Raw genomic sequence first — 24,583 nt, 5'->3', positions numbered from 1 at the left:
CTTTCCAGTGTCCAGCACAAGGCATGATAGAATACATTCAATAAATATTTGTTGGTTGAATGTTGAAAGACTAGCACTAAAAAGGCTACTGGGAGAACTGGAGTTGATGCCTGAATTACTTAAGTACGATTCGCATGGGGCATAAACACAATATCCTTATTAAAAAAAAAAAAGAAAGAAAAGGTTTATACCCTGACACTGAAACTGCTTTAGAAATAACTGGTTGCTGTCACAAGTTAGAAAATAATGCTCTATTATGCTGGAAGAGTTCTTTTTATTCACAATCTCTTCTCCATCTATTCAAGTCCCTTTAATACTCAACAGCATTTCAGCTACATTTAGAGCCATAACCTAGAATTCAGAGTTTCACAGAACCCATACTTTAATAAATATCAATTGTAATTGCTTCCTCAGATAACTTCTCTCCCTTTTTCTGTCAATCTACTTCCAAAAGTGGTTAACATCATGTCCCTTAGACACTGCATTTATCATATCCTTTCCTACCTCAGAGCCTACAGTTAATCTCAATAGGCAACTGTTTGACATTTAAACTTATTAAAAAGTTAACAGATTAACAATTCCCGTTAAGGGTTTCTGACATCCTTCCATTAATTGTCCAACCTACCATTCCTTCAAACCAAACTCCCATCGTATTACCATTCCCCAAACAGGCACAAAATGCATGGATCTAACCAAGCAGAGATGATGGAAGCTTTCTTCTGAACTCCACCAGTGAGGTCTCACTATTTTGTCAAGACACTACAGAAGGAAGTCCAATGCACTTTTCAGAATGTCTATGAAAGATTTACCCCCAGGCACTTATGGAGAGAGACACATTAATAGAAAATCATTGCCAACTCTAATTTTTAGGGATTATTTAGAGGTTTATTTAAAATAAATCTACAACTATTAGATTCTGTTGATTTAGCCTTTGTGAAAGGAAATCTAAACTTTTTAACGAGGACAATGATACATCTGTATTTTAATATACTAGTTATTAAGAATATTACACTCTTCACTGGTAGTGAACCTATCAATACTTGGCTGCATAATCCATCCTCATGAATTCCCTGCAACTTCTATTAATTGGGAAAAAAAAATCAAAGGATTATATAACTCAAGGAAATCAGTACAACAGCCTTTCAGGGAAACCAAGCTAAATTCCTATTTAAAGGCTCAATTTACCTCCTGCCGTTTTTTTCAGATGCAAATGAAAAAAGAAAAACAAGCTGATCAAATAAGAGAAAAAAATATCAAAAAATGAAATGTAACTACAAGAGACAGATTTAACAATGACTGAAATGCAGGAAGATGATCAGGATAGAATTAGCAGTTCCTTAGCTACTGCATCCTTGTCTGTTTCAGAAATCTCCATTGCCTTAAATCTGGGTCATGCAGCATTCACACATGCTCCAGATGAGAATATCCTTATTACAGAACTTTTCTGTACTTGGTGTGATAATTAGTGAGAAGAAGAAAACATTTCAAAAAAAATCAATGATGCTCTTCTATATTTTCATAATTGCCATTCAATAAGATCTTAGAAGTCTTGCCGCATTTACTTCTGTTTATAATTATCTGCAGTCAATTGGGAGGGAACAGCACTGGATTAAACAGAAGACTTTGCAACAACAATTTCTGTGTAGTTTCAATTTCTGTGCAGCTTTTGATATTTACAATTGACTACAGGTGTGTGGGAAATGTTCTGGGAATTCACAGCATTTAAAGTAAGATAAAGATTCCATGAATGACAACTTCCAGCTCTAGGAAAATGATTAGTGTCATTAATGTTTCCTTTGAAGCAGAGGCATGGTGAGAGCCAAGGTTAGGAGTCAGAGAGAAAATGGCTTATTGATTCTCAGAGGCTGTTTCTCTATTCCTAAAGTGGGCAACTGTAACTGATCAAGCGATTTCATACAGCTGACAGGAGATAATGTATGTGAAGTGCCCAGCACATAATAAAAACTCAATAATGTTAAGTCCCATTCCATCCCCACGTCCTGCTCCGAATTCTGCCTGCTGGAAACCAGCAAACCTCAGGATTCCTTGGAAGCATGAGTCAAATGGAATTGACCCTTTTCTTGATTTCAGTTTGCCTACTGCCTAGACCACAATCATGGGGTGAAGGAAGGAGGTTGTAGAAAAGAAATTGTTTTAGTTTGAAAGGATTTTTTTTTTTGGTAATTTATTTTTATAGTGCAGTATAGCTGATTTACAATGCTGTGTTTCTTTCTGGTGTTTCTTTCTTTCCCCTTGATTCACTTACAGAGAGAGACATCTATATATTCTTTTTCAGACTCTTACCAGTCTTATATTCTCTTCCAGTGATTACAGTGTGTTGAGCCGAGCTCTATGTGCTATACAGTAGTTCCTTATCGATCACCTATTTTCTCTACGGAAGGGTATCCCTGCTAATTTCCACCTCCTGGTTTATGCCTCACCCCTCTCCCACCACCTTTCCCCTTTGGTAGCCATAAGTTTGTTTTCTAAATCTGTGATTCTGTTTCTGTTTTGTAAGTTAGTTCATTTGTATCCATTTTTAGATTCCACCTATAAGTGATATCACCTGATAGTTTGAAAGGATTGAACCACCTCCTTCCTCTTCACTTTTAGACAGCCAGGAACAAAGGTGGCTGTAAACAGAATGATTCATGCCAAGTTTAAAGCAATGCCACCGAATATCAAAGATTTAACATAAAAAAGAGGATGCTGCCTAAATATGAGGATGTAGGAAACAGACTGCCAAGCTGTAGGATAAGTATTTATAACGGTTCATAGGTCTGTTATCCCACCATTTCTATACACTTAAAACGTCACTTTTAAAAATAATTAACAGTACGCATTATCCTATTCCCAAAACACTTTAGAAATTTCCAAAATTGCTAAAGCCCTCTTTTGGCGGGGGATAATTTTACTTTAGAAAACGTCTGGACAATACCTGACAAGTCATTTCTCTTCACTCAGGACCCATACAGCCACCACAGGAGCCCCCAGAAATGATGCTGACTCTACCTCTTTTCAGCCTGTGGTCAGATCGTTCAAAATATCCATCTGATTTCCTATCACTGCTTATTTTCCTGCCTGCCTTAGGGGCTGCAAGGATAAATTAGTAGCCTAGATTAGCGTTAGTTTCCATCTGGCCAATTCTGACTTGAGGAGTGCGAGTTCTACCCTAAGAAATAAGAAGCAATGCCCACTTTATTAGACAGGAAGCAGGTGACCAAGGTCTGCCCTATAACTTTCAACGTGTGAGGAGGAGAAAGTGCAGGAGAAAATATTTTCTACCAACACAGATTGAGATTCAAATGCAAATACTTTTTTCAAGCACCTATTATGTGCCAGATCCTTTGCTAGGTGCTGTAGCATATTACCTTGTTGAATCCTTAGAATTCAGACAAACCTATGACTTTGCATTAAGGCCAGAGAGATGTGCTACTAAAGCACCCACCCAACCCCATTTACCTAGGGATTTAAAGTCTTCCTTAAAGGCAGAAGAGCTGCAATGCCCAGACACCAGCACACAGATGGTCCTTTCCTTCTAACTTGGTGAGAATCAACCTATGCTATGCATAAAAATTACTACTCAGGCTTGTATATACCAAACTATGTCTCATGTACTTTACTGGTAAGTTAAGAGCTTCCCAAGGGCTTACTATCTGCATTATCTTAACCATTAAAACCTAATGCCCATAGGAGATGCAACTCCACTTTAATACAGGTAAGGTGCCTAGTGTAGTGCCTGACACCAAAAGAAGACTGTCCGTGGTCTGTTTTCCATGGAAGAATGTCATGAGAAGGGGTCGGGGCTGCTGGAGAGCTTGTCGGCTTTAGCATTTTATTTTTGTAAGGGGTAATTATGTGAGCATAAGCCCTGTAATGGTCCACTTAAAATAGGCCAACATAGATGTCCTGGAGCAGAACAAATTCCGACCGCGTTGAAATGTATTTTACATTCTTGCCAGGTCATCTTTAGCACTATGTGAAGCAATCTTCTGCTACTTTTCCCAACCCTCTGTGGAAAAGCTGAAAAGGAATTTGATTTTATAAGATAAGATTACTGTAAATTTCTAAAGACCTAAGTTATGAAAGAAGAGGTCTTTTAACCAAAATTTCATTTAATTTAAAAATCTAAGCTGAACTGAGGAGAACTGGATTGGGGGAAAAAAATACAACTGAAGAGAGAATTTTGCCTTTCAAAAAATTGCAAGTGGAGGATTTACCTTATCCATCTTATCTTAGGTGCACAAGACCTTAACTAAAAACCATAATCAGCTCATCTTAACCCTTTGAAGAAAAACACTGTTCATGGCTAAGTGACAAAAGTGATAAGGAAGCACACTTTCCATGCCCTCTTCAAGGGCAATATTTGGAAGCATCTGAGATATTCACATTTCTAAGACAACCACTGTGACATTCTACCTCTTTACTATGGCTCTCCTACAAACTTTTGTCTGCCCAGCAGCTAGGGTGTTCTTTGTAACTTTTCCCTTGAAAGTGGTGATAAGCTAAAAATATTTACATTTAATAAATTAAACTTCTGATACAAAAAATACACTATAATTTTGCATTTTCTTAAAAGATGACTTTAACAGCACATCAAATCACTGGGATTCTCCAGCTTAAATACATCAACAGCTGACCACCTGATGTAGGATGAAATCCAGCCTTTCCACAGCCTTCGCCCTCCAGCATGGTCTGGCCCCAGCCACCATCTGCATCTGATCTTGTGCCACTCTTGCTTGCTTCTCTGATTTCCTGAAGTTCCTATCAAGTATCAAGCTCCTTCCTCTCCAAGGGCCTTTGAATGTGCCGCTCCCTTTGCCTGAACACCCTTCTTCCAACTGGGCTCAGGATATCCCTCCTTCAAGTCTCAGGGAGCGTCACTTCCACAGGGAAGTCTTTTCTGACCCAATATAAGCTACCCTGAATCTCGTAACATTCTTTCCTTTTCTTTCATAATCATAATTTGTACTTAGATATTGTGTTTATTGGTTTAATGTCAATCTCTCCCACTAGACTCTAAGATCCATGAGAAAGAAAGCATACCCCTCGGTCACGACCCTCGAAGCCCAGGACGTGTCTGAAGACAATAAACATCTGCTGAAGAAATGGATGCTGGATCCCCTCACCTTTCCCCACCCTGTCCAACTACATTTGAAATATGGGATATAGCCTTTCTTTTCTTATTTGTTCAACAACTATTTATATTTTGACTCAGAAAACTGAAAAGCAGAACCTGAAACCTCTTTTCTTCCCAAAGTAACCACAACCAAAGAGAAGGAGGGTAGCACTTTGGGTACTGCTTTAGACCCTTGTTTCTTCTTATAATCAAGATAGAATTAGTCATATATGTGGCAAAGGAAATTCCCACAAGAACCCATGACTTGTAGCTTAGCCACTGAGGGTTAAGATGAGATGGCTGAAATATTATCAGAATGCCTCAAAGGAACACCCTTTATTTTCAGATCACAGGGAACTAATTCTAAAGTAACAGTTAATTGAAGTGACAGTCCCACAAATTATGATAATCTTCAAAGTGTACAAAAGTACATTCCTGGTTTCATACCATCTGTAACCCTGAACCTATCCTGCACCCAGTGTGGATCAAATGGTACATCACTGAGCTGGGAAACCTTCATCTTTAGTTTGTTCTCACAGATATCCTACTGATTTATTAATAATCAGGAAGAAAATGTTACTTGAGTGACATCAGTTGCGTATTAAATGGTAGTGATAAACGCTTTGTTTTCATGGCATCATTACCTTCATTTTTTTTTACCATATGATTCCATTTATATATTTTTTTTATTGAAGTGCCGTTGCTGTACAATATTCTATAAGTACGATACAGTGATTCACAATTTTTAAAGGTTATACTCCATTTATAGTTATTACAAAATATTGACTATATCCCCTGTTGTGTTGTACAATATATCCTTGTAGCTTATTTTATACCTAATAGTTTGTACCTCTTCATCCCCTACCCCTAATATTAAAAAGAAAGCAGCCTGATATTCTTCTATTTTTTTCTTTCACTAATAGCAAATGTTCAACAGGGAAAATAAAGTCTCTCCGAAAAATCAAAATTGATATTTCCTGTTTGCCCTACTAGACCAAATACAATGCTATTTAAAAATCATCAGCTATTGTATATTATGAAAAACTCATTCGCTTGCAGAAAAAACACAACGTCTGGTCAACTCTCTTCCTTTTTCTAGACGTAGAACAAAGGCGTTATCTCAGCAGACGGGGAAGAAAACAATTTATGTTTCACGAATTCAGCTCTGCTCAGCAAATTCATTCGTTAATTAAAATAAACAGCACAAAAAAGGGTACGTTTTGGTCAGTCAATTGCCTGCAATCATAGGAGAATTTTGAAATACAAAAGGCTGCGCGTTTTACTTAGCTGAAACCAGAATGTTATTCTTTTATCGTTATTTAGCAGACAAGTCATATGAGGAAAACCCTCACAATACTCTGTAGTATACTTGCAGCTGCTTTCAAAATGAGTGGAAACATTATTCTATTTAATGCTTTCATTTTATTTAAAAAGATTGACTTTGTTCTATGTAAAGTTTCCAGCACTGAGCCATACAGCCATAAACGTTTTTGAATTTTAAAAATAAAACATTTAAATTCTGCCTAAGAAACTATAATGCAATTTTAAATATGTGGCGTGTTTTGAAAGAGTCATGAAATTTGTTAAAATGGCATTTTCAGATTAATTTTTAGCTTTGAGAAAAAGTATTTCACAGGAAAATCACTGTATCATAAAATATATTTGAATCATTAAACTTCTTACATTTATTTCAGCAAATATAGTTTTGAAAGTGGCATTTCCTTAACCAGTATCACTTTACAGCAGTGTTTCCCAAATGGGGGTGATCTGGAGACCTTTTTGGCTGTCACAACTAGGGAGGTGCTGCTGGCATCTAGTGAGCACACAGAGGCCAGGGAGGCTACAAAGCGTCCTGCAGTGCAGAAGATAGCCCCCTCCCTGCAACAACAGCAACAAACACCTGGCCCCAAGTGTCAGTCGTGCTGAGGGCGGAAAAACCCTGCTTTAAATCAAAACCGTTAAAAAAAATTTTTTTAATTGAGTTAGTTTTGAACCCAATGGAAAGGTCAGGTTTTCAAAAAGGAAGATATTCTAGGCAAAATACATACTGAGTCACCGCCTGAGAAAGTATAACTTAGGCCCAAATGACACTACTCAGAACAATTAATTTTAAATATATAAAGTCAAGATACAAGAATTTTCTAAATGGGAGCAATCTTGGCATTGTAATAAAGCTCCACTGACATTCAGTTCAAACTTTCTGTGCCTGGTACAAAGCAGGCACTTAACAAATATTTACTGAGGGAAGGAGAAAGAAGGATCTTCTTGTGCCATATCCCAGGACACTGTATACGGTAACATTACATCAAGATAATGGGCTGTATTAGGTTGTTAGGGGTCCTCTAAGCTCCTCCCTTCCTCCACAGCACTAGCATGTAGCCAGCCAGCGGGTGACGTTTCCCGGTTTCCTATGCAGTTAGGTGCGTCCACAAGTTCTCACCAATGCACATGTGTGCGCTGCTTACAGGAAGTTGCTTCTCCTTCATTTCCTCCCTTGCCCCCACCCTTCACCATAGGTTGGGATGTGGAGGTGGCATTAACCAAGTTTCAACCGTACAGAGGACACTAATTCCCTAAGGAGAGCAATAAGCCACCTGGGTAGCTGAAGACCACTTGGCACAGAGCTGCCCCTCCAGCAGAGATCAATCATCTCCAGAATGGTATGTGAGAAATGAACTACTTATTTAATCTATTATACTTTGGGTCTCTTTGTTGCAGCTGCTTGCACAAGTCAATTCTAAAATCTGACATCCCCTATGATACACGGGCTACAAATGCTGTCTGAGGAAATGTTAAACTGGCAGTGCTAATAAGACTTGAAAATCTGGATTATACAGTCACTCTATAGTGACTATTGGTTAGGATGAAGAACTGCCATGTCTGTTAATAGTGTTAATTCTCATTTATCTAATCCAAATGGAAAAAGAAGGCAAATCTGGAGCTACCTGCCCAAGGAATTCATTGTTTCAATGATATAATATTTACATAAACTCATGCTAATGATAGCGGGCTAGACCCTGTAAAAATGGAGGCTAAAACAATTTTAACTCTTAAAATTTTATAATTACAGCATTTTCATCTTCTGCCTTTGTCTCCCCTTTGAGTAAGATGCTGGTAAAAATACTAGTAGCAAGAGGGGAAAGGGAGTGAGGGCCAGAGGATTCCACAAACTAAACACTGAGCATTGAAATAATGATTTCTGGATTAAGTTGTATATTCATATCTTGAACATTAAATTAAATTTGATTCAGAAGCCTCTGTGTCTATCTTGGTTTTCAGAAAATATAGCTGCTTCTTGTTGCACACATTCTTTATTAAACTCCAAAGTATTTTCTAGATTTTATTTGATATAGAATATATTCATTCAACAATTTATTCCTACTTTATGTGAATGAGAGGGAAATCATTGAGAAACAAAATATTTCTTATGCGATGAAATTAAAACACATTACATTTAAGCAGCTTTATGCAATTCAGATTTTCCATTAATATTGCTTTTTAAAGTATAATTTCCCCCAATAAAAATTAATGTCTTGAATATTATATCTGTTATAAAGTCATAAACTTACTGAGAAATCTTAAACATCTGAAAACAGTAAAAGTACCAAAATATATATTGTAATTTCCTGACACCCTTCCCCCAAAATCATATTTATGGATTGTCCTGACAAGTCTATGGCCATTAATTCAATGATCTATGCAACTTTTCATGGTAACCTGACAATCAAGAGCATCAGGATAACATGATTAAAAAAGTAAAATAGCTTGGTCTGAAATACCTTTTTAAAGTTTCTAAAATTCTAAAGAATTTGAATGCCTCACAACAGAAACCATTTCTAAATTTTAATAAAATTCAGGGCACAAATTAGGCATCTTGTATCTCAAAAAAAATCACAATTTACATATTAAATTCAAAAATCTTTACTATACTGAGAAAGTACTTTTGACTTTTTCTTGAAACAAAATGTATTTCTCCCAACTGAATACTGTTTACTAATTTAGATTTGACTTTTAATTTAGGAATAAGTTTATCTTATAATATGAAGTAAAAATAAAAGTTTCACCTTCTCTCTCCTTCCCAATTTCTTTCTGGGGCACTAGCCAGTCACTAAATTATATTCTACTGTTAAAGGAAAAGGTAACTAAAGGACACATCTGGACCCAAGTAAATATTTCACTAGTTTCACCAGTTCCAACTAATGCCCCCAAGGGAATAGTCAATCAGTAAATCACCACAGTGAGTCTACCATAGCTACGACAGGTTTATGAAAATGACATTATTACCTACTCCTAAAAATGCAATGATCTAAACAAATCAATCACAATTCTCAATTTTAAAAAGGGACGAAAGGCTTTAAGAATCTCCAAACATGCCAAGTTCTGGCATGCCACATTTTCAACCTGAGAAGTCTCAATCTCTCTGGACTTCCTTATTGTTTGTTTGATTTCAGTCTATAAATAAAAGAGACTGGTATCAGCCAGTGGTCCTCCACAGGGGCAGTACCCTAGATGTCTTGAAAATAAGCAAGAACAATTAGTTTTCACAGTGACTGGCACTTAGGGAGCAGGGCTAGGGGTTTGCTACACATTCAAGAACTGTCCCAAGTCCCCAGAATTTTCATATGTCCCTCTGCTCATTCCTTTCATTAGAACCTTCAGTATGACTATCTGAGCCTAAAGAGTAACTTCTTTCCTCACATAAACAAGTTGTTTTAATTCAGTTTTAATGAACACTAAATTTTTCAGCCATTCAACTGTCATGTAAATGTCTGCTTTTGTTGGGAACTTTACCAAGTGTCATTCACCATTTCAGAAAAATCACCTCACCAATAGTAAATCTGCTTCCTGTATCCAAGTCAATGACATGGCATGTGTGAATCAGGATTCTTTTGCAACGACTGCACTCATGTCAATGTGATGAGAATAGGTGGGAACAGCCATCTATTTTATCATGTCTTCCACTAGTCATGCCTGAGCAGTTATATGCTGTGACACCTAATATTTTATTATAAATTACTCTCCTGTTACTTTTTATCACAGTTAGGGCAATGTATTGGTTATTATTAACATAGCCTAGTTACATATGCAATTTTCCATACATTTCATTTCAGCATAGTAAAAGAGTAATACAAAGTATTTTATGAAAATGAAAAACTAGGTCTGATAGATATGCAAATTCTGAACTAGAATATCACCTAAGGCTCCTTGCAGCTCCAACATGCTTTGATTCTATGAAAAACTTTCAGTTTGGCAAGCCCTGATCATTAGCAAGCCTTTACCTCTGCTCAAGTTTGAAAGTATCACAATTAAGTAAAAATGAGAAATACATGTGGTTGCTAAGGTGATACATAAAAACACAGACTCTGCTAAACGCTCCAACATTTGTGTGAGCAGAGGGAAATGCCACCATGCTGATGCCTTTTACAGGTGAATAGAGAGGAACAGAGAAATACCTAAGGGAGAACTGAAGCCCTCACATCTCTTTGCTCTCAAGAAGCTACACTACTGGCCTCACAGGTGACTGTTGCCTTGTTCTCTCCTTGGGCTGAGGGTCACAGATCTGAGTGATGCACTGCCTTAGCCTGTCTCCCCCAAAGTTCATTCAAGAAAATATACACTGGCAAACAGTGCAAATGTCCCAAAAGTGAAACAGAAAGAATACCTCTCACTATCAAACTGTGCACAAGTCTACTTAGCAATTCTTATCCTTCAAAAAGCAACACCCTCAATTCATCACTGGCATGGAGGTCGTATAATCACACTCCACTTTTTCTGAGGCTATCATTCTCTGTCATCAGACTGAAGAATAATTATTATCCCCACTATACCAATTTCCAGGTTATGAAAATGTACTTAACTCATAATTTCAGGAACTGTTGCCCCTTGCCCCACTGGATTCTCAGCATGTCCACCATCTCCATTATGTCTGACCGTCCACCGTTATCTCTTTCCCCACCATATTAGCACCCATAGGGGCAACCTTGTTTTTACTGATACATTCCACAGAGTTTCACTTGTTAAAATAAACTCCCTAAGACAAAGTTTGAGGAAATATTCCCTGGTGAAAAACATAAATTCATACTTCCTGTGTAATAAATATATCCCTCTCAGTCAAATGACCAAGAGTCAGGAAACACCTGATTACATACAAAGTATTAAATATAAAAGAGGAAAATAAAACCTTAAGTTTGGCTCACATACCAAAACAAGCGCAACCTTGGGAGTGACCAGTTAAACTTTCTTTCTTTTTGCGGTATGCAGGCCTCTCACTGTTGTGGCCTCTCCCGTCGTGGAGCACAGGCTCTGGACGCGCAGGCTCAGTGGCCATGGCTCACGGGCCCAGCCGCTCCGCGGCATGTGGGATCTTCCCGGACCGGGGCACGAACCCATGTCCCCTGCATCGGCAGGCGGACTCTCAACCACTGCGCCACCAGGGAAGCCCTAAGCTTTCTTGATGTAGAATTTTCTAACATAATTTTTAAGGAAACAAAACTTTACTGAGGTATTCTAATATACTGGAAGATAATTCTTTGCAAATTATGGAAAGTTAAAAATTACTGTAAGATCAGATGAAAAAAGTAATAAAACTATTCGAAGATACATTATGCACATATAAACATTTAGTTTTTAACTCAAGAGTCTCTGAAAATAAGAAATCATAATTTATACAGGAAGGAAAAAACCTCTATTATCAGCAATTTCTTTTATAAATGATTCTCTTGGTTTTTCATCACTGGCCTCACATATGTTTAGGATACCAAGCTACCAATTTTCTGAGAACTTATGTCTTTAACCAAATACATATGGGAAACATAAAAGGACTTCAGAAGCAATACAGCTTAATTCTCAAGTTCCTCAAATTAAACGGTTTAGAATCATTCCCCCTCCTTTCAATGACCATCTGACCTCAGTGTGTGTTTGGGCTTATCAAGGTTATGGGTTGGTATTTGGGGTAAGGGGCACATTTTAACCTGATGTAACATTTTAAATCTATATGACTCAAAAATTAAGCAGCAGCAGCTTTGCCACTGGCCATTTGAGAAACGAAAATGATATAGAAATGGGACTCGGCCCTAGAAGGTTCTTACCCGCAGGGCCTCGATGACGAGGTCTCTGGCCTCCAGTTCCCCTTCCATCACGCTGAGGAGCATCCGAAGCTCTGATTTACTGAGGTTGTCCACATCGAAGTCTTTTTTCTGTAACACAAATTTTTAAAAATGAAAAAACTTCCTAAAGGTATGCAATGGACCATTTTTATCCCAGTGGCTCAGCAAACCCGAGGGGCCCCGTTTGGCAGCAATCCACAGTCTGACCTTCTAGGAGGAGAGGTAAAAACCACAGTGCCAATATCCCAAATCTCTCCACTGAGGAGATCTATTTTCCTAGCCTGCTTACCCACCTGGCTTCAGGATCTCTTTAAGTTATACTGTGCAATACAAATTTAAAGTCCCTGGAGTTTGTATCAAAACAGGCCCAGTGTGTGTTGGGGAGAAGTTGCAAGGGTAGCAAAGAGAGCACGAACGTATTGCTCGAAGGGCCCCAACATAAAGGCTCCTGTGAGGTTATTATAAATTCCAAGACTTCCAATAATAACCGGTCATGTTTATAGAACACTCTGCAGCAGAGGCCACCAGCTAGCAGCCTACAGCCAAATCTGGCCCACAGATGTGTGTTACTTGGGCCACAAAGTGTTTTGTTTTATTCAGTCAGTGCTAAGAAAATCTAAAGATGTCACCCAAAGATCCAGATCGCTGGCTTCCCCTCAAAACTCAGATGACCAGGTAACCCCAGATTCACATTCCCACAGGGTAATAATCCGTAGAGCCAAGTAGCAGCTGCCCCTTTAGAAGAAGCATGCTCTGTGCTATCCCCAACCAAACACACACACACACATGTAGTGTGCTTGCAAGAGGCCTGGCCTGCCACCCACATGCAGTCATCTGGGCCTGTGGTCAGGCGAGTCTGGTTCCCAACTCTCTCGTCTCCAACTCTGCCCTCTTTCCTCACAACAACTTTTACAAGCAGGTCTCCTGATACCCATCTTATAGATGAAGCTGAGAGATGACGGATTAGCGTGCTCACAGCCGGGCCTGGGTGAGTCCACAGCCCCAGCTTCCTGTACAGCACACAGCCCACTTCTCCCTTCCGTGGAGACTCATTTGACAAACCCAGTCACCATCAGAGGGAGGGGAGCACACGTTCATCCCCAAACGTCTCAGGACACACGACCTCAGAAGCCAGTCTTCAGGACGTTTCCGAACATGCCTTCGCATCTGCCTAGCACCCAGTGGTTTCCAAAAAACTCTCAAAGAACCAAATCTAACCTGTAAAATAGATATCATCCCCTCTATTTTTCGGATTAGGAAACCACAACTCAGGAGTCGGATAATGCAGGCAGTTCACACAACCAGGAAATGGCAAAACTGTGACCAAGTACTGTGATTTGTCTGCACACTTTGTCAGCACAGTGCCAACATTCTAGAGATGAAAACAGTGCTATTCTATCAATGATCCAATGAGAATTTGTTTAGCACCTATGTATCTGACACCGTACTATCATTGTGATGACACAGAAGTAAACATAGCAAAGCCTATAAACGATTCCAGGGACTTCCAAACAGGTATGGCCAGAAATGGTCACTTCTCAGTTTCCAAAGAATCTTCTGGAAGAAGATGATGGTATAAAGGGCAAAGAGACCAGAGCTAGCTGGCTCTCTTCCTCTTAAAACTGTTTCTTTTTGCACATACATTCAACAGAGCAGTTATTTGTAAAGGCAGGGGCTAAGGATGGAAAAAAAGAAAAAAACCTATAGCAAGCCTACAGGATGGATAGTTCTGGGAGACCCTTGTTTGGAAGGTTAACTTACGGATGTTCTGTGAATAGTAAAGTCCAATATACTAGGGCTTAAATTCTGCTCCCATTCATACTTGTTTCACGTTAAGTCTTATAACCCAGTTCTTTTCAAATTCAGGCATAAGAATCACCTGGAGATTAACAATCTGTTAACACAGATTGCTGGGCTCCCTCTTTGAAGTTTGATTCTGAGGTGGGGCTGTGAATTTGCCTTTCTGTGTGCTCCCGCTGCTGTTGGTGGTTCTGGTCCAAAGACGATGCTTGGAGAAGCATTCTGTAACTTATCTAAGTCTGTTTTCTCATCTATATAAAAGAAATCCCAACATCTATCCCACAAAGTTCTTGTGAGGATTAAACAAGAACTTATCAATGACATGCACCCCCATATTCACAGCAGCACTATTCACAGCACTATAGCCAAGACATGGAAACAACCTAAATGTCCATCGACAGATGAATGGATAAAGATGTGGTACATATATACAATGGAATGCTACTCAGCCATAAAAAAGAATGAAATAATGCCATTTGCAGCAGTATGGATGCAACTAGAGATCATCATACTAAGTGAAGTAAGTCAGAAAGAGAAAGACAATATGATATCGCTTACATGTGGAATCTAAAATATGACACAAATGAACCTATCTACGAAACAGAAACAGACTCACGGACACAGAGTACAGACTTGAGGTTGCCAAGCGCAAGGGGGTTGGGCGAGGGATGGAGTGGGATTTGGGGATTAGCAGATGTGAGCTATTATATATAGGATGAATAAACAACAAGGTCCTACTGTATATGTATAGCTCAGAGAACTATATTCAGTATCTTATGGAAAAACATAATGGAAAATAATATAACAAAAGAATGTATATACATATATATATATGTACATATATATGTATGTATGTACGTATAACTGAATCACTTTGCTGTATAGCAGAAATTAACATAACACTGTAAATCAACTATACTTCGATTAAAAAAAAGAACATGGCAATGAAGTATTAAATAAAGGCAGGTGACTGTTATTATTAAAGCTGAGAGCACCCAGATGTTTTATGTAGGGAGGAGGGCTATTGGCTATGAGCCTATTTCTTTGAAAATCTATCAGGCCAAGTCCAATAAACTCAGTTTATTGACTATGATGAAAGACTCTTTTATCCTGGTTTTCCCCACTGAGATGGGAGAGTTAGATGCAATTCTTACGTGCATTAGATGGTAACATTTTATTAATGCTACTGCTGGTGGTTCTAAAGATTTTAATTAATTGTACATTTTATTGTCCTTGTTTCCCTGAAGCTTCCCAAGCAAAGCACTCCATTTTAAAAACTAATAAATTATGAAAGACATTGCCAAGATTCTGATTCACATTAGAGTCAGGAGAGTTTGCCCTGGTTCCATCATCATCAACATCACAACATGTGACCGGCAACAAACACGTCTATTTTTTAATATATCACCGTCAATAAAAAGGAAAATTCATTAAAGAAACACTGTTACAAGGATTCTTGCTAAACCATAAATTATGTTACAGAGAATGTTAAAAAAAAAAAATCTGTCTCCCATCAAAATATATTAAGTGATGTATTATTTTAAACATAGAGTGCATCTGTCTGCCTGCTTCTCCCTCCCCTACGTCTCACCCCCACTTCCTCAAAGACACTTCTAATCCTGGCCTTCAATCATAAAAATATTATAAGAGTATTTTCAAAGGGTCATTCTCCAATACTTGATGTTTTCATCCCCTATTCTGGCAAAACAGGATAAAAGAAAGTACATGAATTATGTTACAGGTCTTAGGACTCTGAGTATTTTACAAATAAATTCAAAACATTTTGGTAGTTTTAGAAAAATAAAGAAGCTCAGAAGCAAAAATCCCATTAAAAAAAAATCTATTATTGTTTCATATTAAGTGTCATTTATCTGACCTGATGCACTTATACTACAAAAGTACTTAGATATAGAAAAAGCAATTATTAAAGTTTCTTGGTTTAAGAGCAAAATAATTATTCTAACTTGTATAATTTTTAAACCACTTCAAGGTAAAATTGACATAAAAATGCTGTACATATTTAATGTATACAATCTGATGAGTTTGAAGATAAGTATATATACCCAGGAAAGCTTCACCACAATCTATGCCATAAACAAATCCATCACCTACAAAAGTTTCCTCTCATCCTCTCATTTTTTTGTGATAAATCATGTAATATTTTAAAAGACTAACTTGATAACCTAATTTTCAAAAGAAGAGACGAGACTGGATAGATCTAAATGCCACACTCACATAAAAAATTAGGATCTCCATAAAGGCACCTAAGCAAACATGATACCCATGCCTCCCCACCCCCCAAAAAAACAAAGCAGACATGTTCAGAGACTAAGCTTTATTACTACTGCAACAGCTTTTCCTAATTAACAGAGAAAAATCCAAATCTCATTTTTTAGTGATGGCAAGGCAGTCAGAAAGTAAAGGGAAAAAAAGAAACTGGTAGATTTCAGCTCCACAGGCCACTCCCCTGCCTGTCATGTTTGATGTCTGCCAGGAAAAGTACTCTAGGAAAAGCACTTCTTAACACCTATTTTTAAAAATCTGGCACAGGCATCTTAAACTAATCCAGAGTCTGGCCATCAGATAGAAAGACTTCTTTGGGGCATATATACATGAAAGAGGAGACACAACCTCAAACTCTTCCTGTTCAACACAGCAGTCTGCAACAGCTCTGAATTATGTGGAGCAGGTGTGGGGATGGCATTCTTCTGGATATTCTCCTATAGGCTCGGAGAGAGGGAGGGAAAGGGAGGAAGATGACAAAATAGAACCTGGCTGAACTGTCATCTTAAAGTGCCAACTGAACATAGGCCAATACCAAGTTTCCTCCACTATCACTCTCCCCCAACTCTTCCTGAAAGAAACAAATCTAAAATACTTGGTTTATGTAGGGAATTCGACAGTCACAGCCAAAAAGCACCTGAAGACCCTTACCTGTATCCTTTAGGAATTAATGGGGTGAGCACACTGATGGGTACCATAAAAGCCTTCAGGAGTTATTATGAGTCACAGTGGCAGAAGTGTCCCTCAGATCCTTGCCCAAACACATCAGCTATGGTGAAAATCTAGTGACCAGACACAAAGCCAAACACGTTCTCTGGTTTCTCTCACAGACACCAAGAAGCATCTCCTCCAGTTTCAAATCTAGTGGGTTGTGCCTACATTTGATCAATGAATTTACAAGGGAGGGAGGAGGGGTACCTGAGAAAGCAGATGGACTGAAAGAACCTTATTTCATCTCTTTGGATCTCAGGTTTCTCAGCGGTAAAAAGAGAATGTTGTACTAAGTGATCTTTAAAATCTCTTCCAGACACCAAATGTCCTGATTGCACATACCATCAGAGTAACCGGATTACTGGACTGAGGAAATTTAGGTCATTCGTTGAAGCCTTTGAGAAATATTTGAAGAAAATTGATTTTGCCTCTTTACTCAGAAGTAACAGAAATGTATCTTCCTCCCAGTTTAATAGTGGGTACTAATAATTAATAATGCATTTAGAACTTTCTGTGTAAGCAAGATTTATGCTTTGGGAATGAATAAAAAAAGGCTGTAAGGAAGGGAAAAGCAATGAAACTCATCTTGAGATTAAGGAGAAAAGCAAAATTTGAACAATATCATTAACATGAAAAAATTAAAAAGAACCCTTACAGTATTTTTAAAATGTGAATTTGGCCAGTTATAAGGATTTTCACGATGAAAAGTATGTGTTTCCATGGTCTAAAACTATTTCAAATCTCTGCAGTTATGTCTTGCTTTGAGATTATTCCTCCTGATTTCTCTCTACAGGGAGGTAAGAGTTTTCCTGCCCAGGGATGCATACCTCTAATTTCGTTCTTCCTAATCCTCCTTTCTCCTCTAATTCATCTAAATCCCATTTTCTTCAGGACACAGCTCGAATCCCACTTCCTTATGTCTTTCCAGACACATAAATCTCTCATTTTCTCAATTCAGTCTTAGAGTCGGTTCTATTCATTGATTTACAACTAATCATGCCCTGCCTTGTGTATTTCCTCACTATATTTAACTTACTTATCCATATTTACTCTATTTTCTCACCTCTACTAGAAGTGTCAGGACAGCAAGAGTATTACATCTTTACATGATTTTACCTAACATATATGCCTCCCACTTTGGGTGTAAAAATGCCTCTTTCACTCAGTATAACAACACAAACCATGTAAATGATGTGTGAAGGTATATACTAGTCTTACTTAGATACAATGTTATGGCCCACTCTAGGGGCAACTAAGTAACTGATCAATCATTTTCATTCATTTTTCAAAAACCATTTACAGTAACCTAAAGTAGGGCAACTTGGCGTGTGCCTTTAAAGCCACATGCTGAGAACTTGGGATCAACTCTCCATGGCCATGCACCTCAAATCAACCATGCCACCCCCACCCAGGGTCTGTCACACAAGACAAGCAACTCAGTGTATTACAAGTAAAACCAACAAGTAAACAGACTGTCAGGAAGGAAACCTGGTAATAGATGTAATTAATTTCAAGTTCGAGAAAATGGGAATGAAAAGCACAAAGGTGGCTCAGTTAGGGGCGGTAGCCTCTGATAATTAAGTGCAGCTACCTCCCTTTTCCTCCTTTTAGATCTCCTCTCAGCCTCCATTTTTACTTTGGAAAAAAAAAAAAAGGACATCTCAGATAAAGCAAATGTCTATTTCCATGGTAACTCAGTTTTTCAAAGTTAACACCACCCCTATGTGGGACATGGATCATTTTCACGTGTGAGCTGGCACCCAGATCCAGTAATTGTCCTTTAAGGAGCTTAGAATGCACTGAAGACTATCACTTCAATTATCTGCAGGTGGCAAAGGTCAGCACGCTGATTTTCAAGTGAAGAGCTGAGACATGAGCGACTAAATGATCTTCTTACATTTACAAGGCCCTTCTGTAGAAGAACTCAGGCCTTTGGCATTACCTTGTTGCCTTTTCAATGAAATATAAAAATGTCAAAACCAAATCATTTGCAAACAAGTGTCCATTCCACGTAACAATGTTGGCTCTACTGCACTTACTATAATAACATTTTAAATCCATGTTCAACCTATTTGGTTATTTACTAACAATTTATTCCAAGACAGCAATTTTTTTTTCTTAAACCAGGATTTCTACATGGATGGCACCACACTGTGCACAGCATTAATAATATGATCTCATTATTTTGTGCAAGTTATTTTAAGAAATTAAAAGTTTTAAAATCCTCTGCTTTCAATGTCATCATTATCATCATCTCTCTTGTAACTGTTCTCCATTTCTTTACCTAATCATCAAAGACAAGTTTCCTTTTCCCTGTTATATTAGTCCTGCAAAGGAGCTCCAACAGAGAAGGATACAATCAAGTGCATTCAAATAAAGCCTCCTTCTAAAGCAATAATCAGACGGTGCTTAGGTGGTAAAGTATGCAGGGGCAGAAGGGAAAGAAACTGTCCATCCTTCCTGAGCACCTTCAAAGCTAAAATCTAGTCCCACATTTCTAGACATGTGCAGACTATTGCAAACCTCCTTCCTGCCCAATCTTTACTTCTACTTTCTTTTCCTGTTTCCAAACTTCCCTGCATCTCCCTCTTGATCCCCTCTCAACTATCCCCTCCTCCACACCCCAGAGGGTGATTTGGCCTTGACTCTATTGTTAGAAGAATTCGGGATGGGAGGGGTGCAATTTCCATCCCTCCACCTATGCATCCCCAGCCTCAACCATTGTTTTGAAGAGGGAAAATTTAAAGGGAAAACTAACCATGTTGGAAATTAAGTTAAAATTTTAAAAAAAGAAAATCTGTGAAGTATCTGAAATATCATTGAGAAAAGCAGCTTAGAAGGGGACAATATAAAAATGAAAACCCCAAACCTTAAGAATCAGGGTCATTGTGCTCAAACAAGAGCCCTCTAACATCTATAATGTTAATTACTACAAACTTCAGGACAACAGTTTCATCACAATCTAGTAACACATGAAGTAAAATTTCTAGTTAGCCAATCAACATTAAGAATTATGACACAGCCTCTTGGTGAGTGTTCATTTTCTTCATTCAATAAATATTGGTGGAACATCTACAATGTGCCTGGAACTGTGCTAAGAAACCTTAGCTTTTACAAATGAAACCCACACTGCTCTTCTTGAAAGACGAGGCTGCTCTCTCCCAGCCAGGGCCTTGCTGTGCATATGATCAACAGCAGATATTTGTAAATGGCTAAGTACTAAGTCTGTGAACCATTTTCTCACCTCATAAAGTTATGTGAAACACAGGAGGATAAAACCAACTGGCAGTCTAGCCTAGGCATGTATTCAATCATAGAGGAGGACAAATATTTTTCTCGAAACAAAATTGCTCCTGTGGGAAATATAACAGTGATAGCAACAACGATAATAAAGTCCAAAAAACAGATGCAAACATAAATATATAACCTATTTAAGAATAAACAAAGTAAGAAGCATCATGATAAACTCAGTTATATTCTGATCCTTGGGGAATATTTTTGTCTATTTCTTCAACCTTCAAGCAGTTTTTCTAAAGCACATACTTGAGACTGAAACTTCTATGCTCATCTTTGCCCTAGGCCCCCTCTCAAGGAACCCTAGAAACCCACCACACTTGTACACAGCTACCTGCAGTCTCCCTGCCCAAGTCCTCCATCCTTCTGTGGAACGTTTCCAGATCTTTCCACGAGGAATCCTTCCCGTGACTCTTCTTCTCCAGACTCCTAATGCAATTTTTTTGTGCCTCTCATGACACCATGGTCTTTTTGATTTGATTCCTTGGTGCATGTGAGGTTCTAGCACTGAAATGTTTTACTTTAGGACAGCAAAGATGTTACAATGTCTCCACTTCAGTATGTATTTGGTAATGTGTGTTAAATCTACAATATTTCTTACCTAAATTATACTGTGAAACTTTCAGTACTCTATAGCTGCCACATAACTGTAATTTTTTAAAGAAAGCTTAGCAAAATTGGCTAAAAAGTTTCTTTTTATTGCATTTACGTTCAGTACTGTTACCTGGAAACACAATTTTCAAGGTGCCAGCTGCTAATTTGTTTAACATCACTATTGTGCATTTTTAACAAAATAATTATCCAAGTTTTTTCTTGTCACTATCACCATGACAACAAAATTTATATCTACTTTTTGTATATTAGTTGCTCCAGAAAAGCCCAGAATGACAAGAATGTTGGTCAGCTTCCCAAACATAGTTCTAAAAAGATCTACATTTTCCTTTCACTCTTAAATTCTTTGGTGACAATAAAAAGCTGGAAGATTTCTGTTTTCCATAATGCCTTATCCATTAGAACTTATTTTCAGAGTAGAAATAGCAATATAGTCTAAGAGCCATCCCATTTGGCTAAGGCGCTGAAAATAACCCAGGTCTCCAGCATGGTTCACAGCAAAGACTATTATTATGACCCTATTGAATAATGTAGCTGTTACCTTAGCCTTATACTTGGGATGCTTTCAGGATTTAAGCAGCTAAGAACAAGGACCACAAACTAAATTTAAAGCACTCCACTGAAAATCATATTAAACTGAAAACTATAAATTAAACTTGTCTCTAAGCAACAATCTAAATAGTCAAAACTTAGTGAAAACATTCACTTTCGAAAATAGCCTACTGCTTTGGGTTTCCATTGACTCATTACTGCCAAATATACATATAAAATGCATAATAAGTAAACCAACTTGAAATGAAATAAAATTCAAAAAAGAATTATCCACTAAAAAATTAAGTCCTCGGCTGCCATAAACTCAAAATGCATCAACATGCCTTTAAATTTTAATCATTAGATAAGAGGCAGTTATAATGACAAATATTCTTCAACCTAACTTTTCTTTAATTAAAAAATCAGTCTAGGGGGCTTCCCTGGTGGCGCAGTGGTTGAGAGTCCGCCTGCCAATGCAAGGGACAAGGGTTCGTGCCCCGGTCCGGGAAGATCCCAGATGCCACGGAGCGGCTGGGCCCGTGAGCCATGGCCGCTGGGCCTGCGCGTCCGGAGCCTGCGCTCCGCAAAGGGAGAGGCCACAACATTGAGAGGCCCGCGGACCGCACCAAAAAAAAAAAAAAAAAAAAAAAAAAATCAGTCTATAGGTCAAGTAGCTGATATAGGCAGACTGTACTTTATTAAGTGAAAAGTTAAATGTCCAGTTTACTGCATAAGAAGCCATCATTAAAATTTCACTAAACTACCAAACATTTTTTTAAATACTAGATTAAGAATTCTTATTGCATCTCCTCAGAACCCTATAGGATTTTATGGAAATAACAAAGGAGTTTCACTTTCACAGTTTTTTCATGGCTATTCAAATCAACCAGGGTGAAATTATCAAACTTCTACCTATAAGCATTTAAAAATCAGGCTCCTGAAAATTTTAAACAGCAGAAAGGGAACACCGAACTTCTTAACAAAAAAATCTGCCTAGTGTCTAAGGCTCTGTTTATAATCTAACCAAATAAAACTATAGGTCAGCTACAGAGCATAACTCAGCTGTTTTTGTTTGATTTAATTGTCAGGTGATTAAAATACTGAGGGTAGTAGAAAAACCCATTTTAAGTCAATTAAGCAAACAAATTCAACCTACCTGGGAACAAGAAACACACCCCTCTTTCTTTTTTCTCTCACTCCCCTCCCCTTACCATCTCTTAGGGGATGAAGGTACCCATCACTTCAACTTCTCGGAGAGGTTAGTTGTCTTAATTAGCTACCTTCTTTTACTTCACGCAGGGGAACTGATTTCCTGCATCACAAGTAGGCAGATTTCATACGAAATCTTAAGATCACATTTTCTACGTAAAGAATGAAAAATCTATTTTCCTAAAAGTTTCAAATCAAAACTTGCCAGTTTCACAAGTGGAAATCAGCAGCCCTCCGCCTCCGTGTTTCCTTCTCTCCCTGTTTCTCTCTTTCCTTCCCAGGCTCAGCTCCTCTCATGCCCAAGTAGCTTTCCTCCCCATCTCTCCTCTACCTCTCCAGAAAGCCCTACCTCCAAACGCAAGGGGAGGAAGTTCAAGCAGCCCTGGCTATTCACACCTGGCCCTGCCCTCAGCTGCTCCTTCACCGAGTCTGGTCAGGTCATGAGTGGGAAAAACGGAGGGGCGTCCACGCTCGGCTCACTGCATCCTACCCGGAATCTCCTGGGGGAGCAGCAGAATCGCGCCTAGGGTGGGAGGCGCTCCCAGAGCTGCCTTTCTTTGCAGATTCTTGCAGCTCCTACCAAGCTGCTTCCCAAACCCCAAAAACATTTCCACGCAGGAAATGTGGGACCAGCCTTCCCCTAAGGTACGGGCTGGAAACCAACCGATAAGCCTCTGTGCACGGGGAGATTCTGGGGGTGAAAGTAGGGACCAGCGATGGATGGAAGCTCATTTGGCTTCTAGACCCCAGAGAAGAAACACACTGTGTTGATACCAGGTGTTGAACCTCCACCTCGCCCGGGCATCGTCTCGGGAAGAACGAGGACACCTCCCCCGCCCCAACCCCAATCCCCATCACCAAGTGATGGGGTAGCAGGCAGCTGGGACCCAAAGCGCCGGCGCTCAGCGGCAGCAGCGCCTACAGCTAGGCATGGGGCCTCTCCCAAGGGGTCTCAGGCACACGAATGAATACACACACACGCACACACACAATGGGCATCCCCACACCTGCTCGGCGGCAACCCGCCTCCCCCTCGCTGCTCTCCGGGTCCGCTGAGAGGTGCCAGGCACCCCCGAGACACGCGCCCACAGCCACGCGCGCAGAGAGGCCAACAATGGGGGGGTCCAGTTCGCCGGGAAACACACCCCAGCCCTCACACCCGGCCAAACCCGACCGAAGCAGAGGGAGTGGGTACAGAGGCCACACGCAGGGAGCCCCGAGAACCGGGCGGACCGGGGCTGCTTCCCGCGAGGCTCGGAAAGGACAGGCGGTATCCCCAACCCAGGCGGCCGCCTCGCCCCGGCCTCGGGGCATGAGGCACCCCCAGGAGGGGGCACCCCGAGAAGAGCGCACCCGGAAGAGCCCGGGCTGGCAGAGCGCCCCGGGGGCACCCACCCCGGAACCCCGCGCCCACCCTGGGACCTCGGTTACCGCCGCCTCCGCCGGGGCCCTCGCCGCCTCCTCTGCGGCGCGGGAGAAGTCGGGCTCGCAGCTCGCGCCGTCCGTCGCCATCTTCCTGCTCTAGCGGATCCGAATGCGAGCTCGGAGCGGCAGCTCCGGGTTCAGCCCTCCCGGCGGCGGGCGGTGCTTAACTCGCGGCGGTCCGGAGACGCGGGCGCTCGCAGCCGGGCCGCCGCCGCCGCCGCCGCCGCCGCCGCCGCCGCTGCCGCGCTCCCTCCGCCCCCTCGCCGCCGCCCCCGCCGCCTTAACCCGCTGCGCGCCGGTGCGCCGCCCGCCGCCGCCTGGTCCCCGCCCGGGGCTGCCAGCCATCAGCCGGCTCCTTGAGGTGAGAGAACTGGGCACGTGCCCAGGCCGGGTTAAGGCCCGGAGCGCAGAGGGCAGAATCAAAGCTCCAGGGCGAGGCGAAGGAAAGAAGGCGCCCAAGAGCTGATTCGCCTGACACGGCCCCGCCGAGTCG

At 40.1% G+C, this 24,583-nt stretch overlaps 1 protein-coding gene across 1 annotated transcript in view; it reads right to left on the bottom strand.

Moving 5' to 3' along the window:
• The window catches only part of CTTNBP2 (cortactin binding protein 2), a 159,498-nt gene extending 135,228 nt beyond the window's left edge, over nt 1-24,270 (bottom strand). The window contains exons 1-2 of the mRNA XM_007450770.1: nt 24,097-24,270; nt 12,208-12,315 (exon numbers count right to left, since the gene is read on the bottom strand). Of these exons, the coding sequence (XP_007450832.1) occupies nt 12,208-12,315; nt 24,097-24,177 (189 nt within the window). The 5' untranslated portion in view covers nt 24,178-24,270. The remainder of the gene's footprint in view (nt 1-12,207; nt 12,316-24,096) is intronic.
• Nucleotides 24,271-24,583: the final 313 nt, after the last annotated feature.

Source organism: Lipotes vexillifer, unplaced genomic scaffold (genome assembly GCF_000442215.2).
Source record: "Lipotes vexillifer unplaced genomic scaffold, Lipotes_vexillifer_v1.1 scaffold314, whole genome shotgun sequence".
Lineage (NCBI taxonomy): Eukaryota > Metazoa > Chordata > Mammalia > Artiodactyla > Lipotidae > Lipotes > Lipotes vexillifer.
The sequence above is the reverse complement of the archived record's forward strand: the minus strand, read 5'-3'. Positions and strand labels throughout refer to the sequence as shown.